This window comes from Populus trichocarpa, chromosome 15 (genome assembly GCF_000002775.5).
Source record: "Populus trichocarpa isolate Nisqually-1 chromosome 15, P.trichocarpa_v4.1, whole genome shotgun sequence".
Lineage (NCBI taxonomy): Eukaryota > Viridiplantae > Streptophyta > Magnoliopsida > Malpighiales > Salicaceae > Populus > Populus trichocarpa.
This window is the reverse complement of record NC_037299.2, coordinates 4,893,589-4,902,126: the sequence shown is the minus strand read 5'-3', so window position 1 is coordinate 4,902,126 and position 8,538 is coordinate 4,893,589. Positions and strand designations below refer to the sequence as shown.

The following is an 8,538-nucleotide window of genomic DNA, read 5'->3' as shown; positions in this document are numbered from 1 at the left end:
ACGAACTGTTGCGCCCCCTTTTGGCGGTCTTGACTCCGCACGTGCGTCTCCACAAACAGCTCCATCGGGCTCGGCTCACGTCCAAGAGACGCAGCCTATAATGAAAAAAGATATACTAACAACTTAATTTAACGATATATTTCATTTAAATTAATCTTACCATCCGTTTCGCATGTGCAGCAAACGGAACGAAGCCGCCAGTGTGAGTTGTCACCGAGCCATGAATTGGCCGATTCCGGTTGCCAACACCGGACTATGAGCGTCGTGTGAACCGCTCAGACGTCACGTGCTCAAGATAGTGCGGCCATATATCTTCCGGGATATATATCGGTTTGAAATACCTCCAAACCGCAACATCGTTCCAGCCTTGGAAACCCCTATCCCTCGCGGTTTTTTTTGCCCTTTTTTGTGCTTCATACCAAAAATCACGCAACCTACTTCACGCAACCAAAAATTACATTTCGAAACATAAAGTTTTGTCTAAAAAAAATCTTGTATTGTTTTCGATCTTACCTAGTTGCCGCGTGATTTTCCCACACCCTCCTCACAACAGTGTTATGCTCACTGTCCCAGCAGAATTTGTGATGTGTATAAATAAACAAATTTAAATAAAAATAATAATTTATTTACAATAATATTAATAATTTATTAGAAATAAGCTGAAAATTATAAATTAACACCAACCTGAAATCTGTCAAACCATGCATTGATTTGAAGCATCAATTCAGGATGCTTGGATATCTGACTCCATTGAAACAATGGAATCTCCATCGACGATTTAAACGCCGATGATATTACTCGGGCGGCCTCAATGTTTGTGAACCTGAAAATAAATGAAATAAATTAAATAGTGATGACTTCATAAATTATGTTGTAATTGTTTTTTTTTTAAATAAAACCTTAACAAACTTACATTGAAAGGTCGTCCTTCCACTGTGCCTCGTACTTGCGGGTAAATTGATTCCGCTGCGAAGGCACCCCGCCTCTGCGCTGTGAAGTAGCGCTGGAAGAGGCAGCATCGGTTAACGGCGCAGGTGGTGTAGGTGCCTCTTCTTGAGAGGCACTTAAGGAAATATCATCATCGCTGCTAGACGAACTAGCTACGACCGTACGTAAGCGACCAGCTCTGGTTTTCATTCTGCGCATCTCCACAATTTTATACAAATAATTATATAATTAAATTCAAATGTTAAAAAAAATTCGACAGCACCTCCCCTATACTGGATACTACCCAAATCCACAAACCTGCACATATTAACAAAAGTCACAACCAATTGACCCAATCTATACTAATTATTCCAACATATTCAATTACTAATCCTAAGGTAAATTCAACATTAAGAATTACAATTCAACAAATTATTCAATAATTATGTCAATACAACAATAAAATATATTCAATAAATAAAAAACAAACTGTAGACTAACAATTAAAATTAATGGAAAAAATTAAACATAAATCATGCAATAATAAAGTAAAATTAACAATTATTCCAAAATATTCAATTACTAATACTAAGGTAAATTCAACATTAACAATTACAATTCAAAAAATTATTCAATAATTATGTCAATACAACAAAACAATAAATTAAAAAAAAAACTCTAGAATAACAATCAAAATAAATGGAAAAAATTAAACACAAATCATGCAATAATAGAGTAAAATTAATAATTATTCCAACATATTCAATTACTAATTCTATGGTAAATTCAACATTAACAATAAATATTCAACAAATTAACTAATAATAATTATGCCAATACAACAATAAAAAATATTCAATAAATTCTAAAAAAAAACTATAGACTTTAGCAATGAATTATGCAAAAAAAAAACTATAGACTTTATCTACATTATAAAAAATACACCAAAACAAATAACATAGCAAAAAAAAATAGCAAAAAAAATAACCCTTAAAGTAAAATGAAATAGAAGAAACACATATCCTTTAAACTGATGAAGATTTACAAGAAAACTTGCTAGAGATTGGAGGTGAAAGCTTTGAAGAATGGAAAGGAAAAAAATCAAAATCTTAAGGTGAGAAACAAAGGAGAAGAAAAAATGAACTGAACGGGCGGTCGCTGGAACTTATATGGCAGTTTTACCGACGGATATAAAATTAATTATTATTTTAATTTATTCCATCGGTGAAGTGTCAAAAATCCGTCGGTAAATTTTGAATTTCGCACCAAAAGTTTTAATGACCCTCCATATTTTTTGTGGTCCGTCGGTAATTCTGTCGGCAAGATGACGCGGTCAGAGATGCATTTAATGCACAACCCTTTGGAATTCGCGCGGTCCGTCGGTATTTTTGTCGGTAAACTTGACCCGCCGACAACTTACCAACAAACGTATATCCGTCGGTATTGACGTCGGTGATTGTGGCATTTCAAGTAATTATTTTCGAACTCTCTGTGAAATGCCGACGGACTTATATCCGTCGGTATGGACGTCGGTGATTATGGCATTTCAAGTAATTATTTCGTGTTACAAAATATATCATCCATGATCTATAATTATTTCAAGTAATTATTTCGTGATTGTGGCATTTCAAGTAATAAATATTTAGTGTTACAAAATATATCATCCATAATCTGAATTACATGAAAAAAAGGGTTTTACACAGGGCTTCATTTTGGTAGTTAGTTAAAATTTTCTTCTTCTTCGTCATCAATTGAATTGTCATCACCTTCATCGCAATCTTCAATATGGATATCATCTTCTTCATCGACATTTGCTTGTCCGCTAGAGCTCAAAACAAAATTCAACTCCTCTGTGTCAACATAAACAAGACTATCATCGAAAACATAAAAATTTGAATTTTCTTCCAATTCAATCGAATGAGCAACTTGATATGGTTCAACCAACTCACTAACTTGAAAGACTTCATCTCGCACACTTGTGTCTTCGTTCTCATCCTGAACAACCTCGACACGACCCCGGGGTTTTGTTTTTAAAACGGACAACCAATCCACTCTTAATTGATCCTTTCTAAATGAAGGGGTGTATGTGTAATAAACTTGTTGACATTGCTTTGCGAAAACAAAGACATCGTTTATGTTGCGGAGTCTAGCTTTTGAGTTGATTTCGACCAGACCATAGTGCGGATCAACTCTGATTCCTCTGTCAGTCGTGTCATACCAATAGCATTTGAATAAAAACACTATATTCTGCTCGTTATGATATTGTAGTTCGACGACCTCTTCTAATCTACCATAGTAGTCAACTTCTAACTCACTACTAGTGGATCCCTTAACACAAACACCGTTGTTGTATGTCTTTCTTCCTTGCCTGTATTCTTCAGTATGGAAAACATATCCATTGACTAAATACCCGTTGTAGCACTTACATTTTCTTTCAGGCCCCAGGCTTAGTGAAGACAATGGCTTAGGCGCACTCCTTCCCATTTGATAAACCTTGTATGTAATGTACATCAATAAACAGTAAATGAACGAGAATCTCGTAATGACATGCATACGTACAGTAATTTTGCAAGTTAGAATGAGTTTGTGATAGTGCTTACATGTGTTCTGAACCACGTGGCAAACTGTTCATCTTGTAATTGAAAGATCTGGGATTCGGTCAGCTGTGAGTTATTGGAGAGCAAATATTGTCGATGTTGCCTACAAGTGATAATGAGTGTATGATATTACAATATATAATTAACAGTATATTACTAACAAAGTTTAATTAGTATAAACTTACTGAATAAAAGGTCTCAGCTCATCACAGTTAAATAGATAATAGTTATGTGCTTGTTTGAACTCTATTTCTGATAAATATCTTCCTCTTACGGCATTTTTAGGTGTGGGTCGTCCAGTATTGGAGAATATTGACAAGTTTCCACTGGAAGGCACTTCACCGCCATCATCATGTCGTGGAACGTGATTGATTCTCGTTCTCAGATGAGGTTCGAAATAGTACGAGATAAATGTTGAGATCTCCTCAACAATATAGGCCTCACATATCGAAGCCTCAACATGCGCCTTGTTCTTAACCTTTTTCTTGAGATTAAACAAGTACCTGCATTGAAATATTAATCAAGTATTTTCAATTAAGAAAAACATAGAAAATACTTTTATATATGAATTACATTGCAACTGTAATATCTAACCGTTCGAATGGGTACATCCATCTATATTGGACCGGTCCTCCAGCTTTTGCCTCGAACGGTAGATGTATAGGGAGATGCTCCATTGAGTCAAAAAATGATGGAGGGAATATCATCTCAAGTTTGCATAGTGTCTTGACGATATTCGTTTGAAGCCTCTCAATGTGATCAACATTCAACTTGCTGGAGCATATATCTCTGAAGAAATGACTGATCTCCATGAATGCATCCCATATTCCCTTTGGCAACAAATCACGAAAAGCTAATGGGATGAGTGTTTGCATAAACACGTGGCAGTCATGACTCTTCATTCCATACAATCTGCAGTCATCTATATTAACCAGCCTTGATATGTTCGATGCATGTCCATCTGGAAAACGCAGACTCTTAAGCCATTTGTAGACTAGCAGTTGTGCGTTTTTCTCTAACACGAAGCTTGCTCTTGGTTTTGCGACCCGTGACTCATCATAAACCAACTCCATATTTTTACGGTTACAGTATAAAGCTATATCCAATCTAGCCTTGATGTTGTCCTTTGTCTTCCCCTTCACATCCATGACGGTGTTGAAAATGTTCTCAAGCATGTTCTTTTCGATGTGCATGACGTCAAGGTTATGGCGGAGCAGATTGGTCTTCCAATAAGGAAGCTCCCAAAAGATACTTCGCTTTACCCAATTATGGGTCAAACCAAAACCAGGAAACTTTTGCTTACCTGATTGAAGGACAAACACAATATCACCGTACTCTGAGACAACATCATGCAATTCTTCACCAGAAAGACGTGGGGATGCAACATCTTTTTCAACTCTGCCAACAAAGAAATCTTTTCTGTTCTTTCTGTACCTGTGATTAAGTGGCAAGAAGTGACGGTGACAGTCAAAAAAAGAAGCTTTACCTCCGTTTGCTAGCGTGAATGCCTTGTTGTTTTCCATGCAGTATGGACATGCGAGTTTCACATGCGTGCTCTAACCAGAAAACATTCCATAAGTTGGAAAATCATTGATAGTCCACATCAAAGCCGCCCTCATAAGGAAATTTTGTTTCCTCGATATATCATAAGTCAGAGCTCCGGAGGACCACAACTGCGCCAACTCATCAATCAACGGTCGAAGACAAACATCTATATTCTGCCCCGGGCTGCTTGGACCGGGTATGACAGTAGATAAAAACATGAACTCCGGCCTCATACACATTCCCGGTGGCAAGTTATAAACTGTAAGTATGACCGGCCAACAAGAATAAGGAGCAGCAAATGACCCAAATGGGTTGAATCCGTCTGTACACAACCCAAGACGCACATTCCTTGATTCAGCTGAAAAGTGAGGATGCACACTGTTAAAGATTTTCCACGCTTCGCCGTCAGAAGGATGCACCATCACTCCATCAACCGCATCATGTGCTTGGTGCCATGTCATGTGCTCAGCAGTCCTTGGTGACATGAATAACCTCTGCAATCTAGGTGTGATCGGGAAGTATCTAAGTTTTTTATATGCCACTAGAGTCTTTCCCCTGCCAGTTCTAGGTTTGTAACGGGAATGCCTGCATGTCATGCACTCGGTCATCTCAGCATTTTCAAGGTAGTATAACATGCAGAAGTTAGGGCACATGTCAATTTTATGGTATCCTAAATCGAGGGGTTTCATCATGGACTTCGCAGCATAGAAGTTCTCTTTCAGCATGTTCCCTTCAGGTAAAATGCTTCTTGCCCATTCAATAATCTTGTCATACCCGGCCTCACTCAACCCGTGACCTGACTTGATGGTGAACACCTGTGCTACGGCCGATAATTTACTGTGGTTCATGCAGCCATCCCATAATGGTTCGTCAGAATCTTTCAACAAATCAAAAAACTTAGCTGCATCTGCATTAGGTTCTTCTTCTACGATTGGACATTGACTGACATTACCTTGATTCATTCTCATTGCATCCATAACCATATTTCTGTAAGGATTAGTGTTGTCATTTGCCGCTTCATGCACGTTGCTAGCACTAGAAGTAGACCCAACCACCGTTTCTTCTATTCTCCTCTTACTACCAAATACTTCTCCATGTGCATACCAACACTGGTAATTCTCTATAAACCCTTTGTGTAGAAAATGCATCATTACAACATCTGGATGCAGATACTTTTTATTTTAACACTTCCTGCATGGACACCTAATACCGCCTCCAGTAAAATTTCTGGGAATAGATGTTGCGAAATTAATAAAACCCTGAACCCCGTTACAATAATCCATCCTCCACAATCCTTGGGGTGAATCTCGATACATCCATGAACGATCATCCATGACTTATATCGAACCTCTATAAAATTATGATGACATCATGTATTAATTAACTAAGTTAGGTAAATAAACTTGCAAAAATATTACTTTACCTCGAGATTATCCAACAAACCAATCACAACTTCTCATAAATATTAAATATTCATTATCATTTATCAACGTCCATACAAATTCAAATATATAAATTTACGGAAATTACCACTCCGCAATACCATTGATAAAACTTTAAACGGACCCATTAAGCAAGCTATTAATTATTTCAAAACAGCACATGTACTTCGGTAGTTCCATAAATTTTTAACAATTTACAAACAAATACAATCTTACAAAATCTAAAACAAACCATAACAGGTATAGAATTATACATTCATATACTACAAGTTTGTTTGAGAAATAACAATAAAACATGTACATCTACTAACAAAATACATATACTAAAAAAACAATAAAATTGACATTTAATTAAATGTTAAAATTTAAAAAGATAGAATTACTTACAAAAATTGATAAAATTCATCGATAAATCAGAACACGGATGCTGTGACCACAAAACTTCAAGAAATATAACTTGTTGTGCTGATATGAGGGAGATTTTTGTTTGGGGGGGAGGGGGGGCTGGTTGTTTGCAGATGGGGAGAGTTGGGATTAGGAAGAAGAAGGAGAAATAGGAGAGGAGAGGGTCGGCAGAGCTGACATTTATTAACTTTTTCCGACGGTTTCACCGACGGATTTTTCGTCAGTGATTCTGACGGAAAAATCGACATGTCACCGTACGGATCTGCCATTTCAAATCCCTCGGTGATTCCGTTGGCAATTTAAACGGTGAACCGGTCACGTCACTGTACGGGCTGTCGTTTTGAATCCGTCGGTGATTCCGTCGGAAAAAATAACCCGCCAAAACCTTCACGTCAGTGACCCGCCTTTTTTTTTTAATTCAGAAACTTTTCTGTCCGTAATTCAGTCGGTAGTTACCGGCTGAATTACGGACAGAAAATTGTCTGTCGGTAATTTCGAGCTCAAATTACCGACAGACATATTCCGTCGGTAAATTCATTGTTATTTAGCGAATTTCTGGTAGTGTTTTAAACTGATTAGAAAATGTAATTATGAAAAATTGTTATACATAGTGTTCCAATACTTAAAATAAGAGTAATTTTCTTTAAGTTGACGTATGGAGTCTTTTATTAGTATTTTCTTCTATTTATATTATCTGACAATCAAATTTTTAGAATTTAACAAGTGTATTTTTATGAATTTTTTTCATGTCATTTTATTTATGATTTAATACATGGTTAAATTATAGACCTTAAATGTAGTTAGTATAACTTTTTTTATCATCAAGTTGTTGGGTAAGTATCCATTTTTTTTAGAAAAAAAAACCATTAAATAAAGGTATAATTAGAAGATGGGTAAAAAACAGGAGGACCCTGGATATAAAAAGAAAAGGGTAAGTAATGAAAGCACACATGCACACATCATTAGACACGTTGCCTTAGAATTGCTTTTATAGAGGGACCGGTCGAAATCTCACTCAGCCTTTGTGCTTTGGTTTTGTTTTTTAAAATTGTTCTGAAAAAAGTTTAAAATTTTATTTTATTTTATTTAAAATTAATATTTTTTAGATAATATATCAATATTAAAAATAATTTTTAAAAAATAAAAAAATAATATTTTAATATATTTTTAAATAAAAAAAATTAAAAAAAACAATCACCACCACCCTTCTAAATTAAACCACGCTTCTAAATTAAAACTTTATACAGACACATCACGAAGCAGTCAGGAGGCAACGCAATAACAAATATTACTGGACTCTTCATATACCGATATCGAACGCCATTCACATTAAGCTTCAGATCAACATCCCAGAACTCAACAAAACCATAACTTTCATGCGAAAGGAAGTCCAATCGATTCAGGGAGTGATCTTAATGCAAAAAAGACTAGTCATACTGATGGACATCACCCCGAGTCATGAGCCCATTTTTAGATTTCAGCTTCTCTCTTCTCCTATTCCTAGTTTGTGGAATACACCATATACCTGTAATCACAAACTCTGACAGTTATTTATAAACTTCATATGAGTAGAAAGGTTTAGATGAAAAGGCAGCTTCTAAACATCACAATGGACACCTCTA

At 36.1% G+C, this 8,538-nt stretch overlaps 1 protein-coding gene across 1 annotated transcript; it reads right to left on the bottom strand.

Annotated features, from left to right (window-relative positions):
• Nucleotides 1-2,899: 2,899 nt before the first annotated feature.
• On the bottom strand, nucleotides 2,900-5,047 carry LOC127904392 (uncharacterized). Its single transcript, XM_052447685.1, has 2 exons — nucleotides 4,119-5,047; nucleotides 2,900-4,027 (listed from the first exon to the last, which is right to left on the bottom strand). Exons 1-2 carry the CDS (start codon nucleotides 5,045-5,047, stop codon nucleotides 3,706-3,708), a joined length of 1,251 nt encoding a protein of 416 aa, XP_052303645.1. The 3' UTR covers nucleotides 2,900-3,705.
• Nucleotides 5,048-8,538: the final 3,491 nt, after the last annotated feature.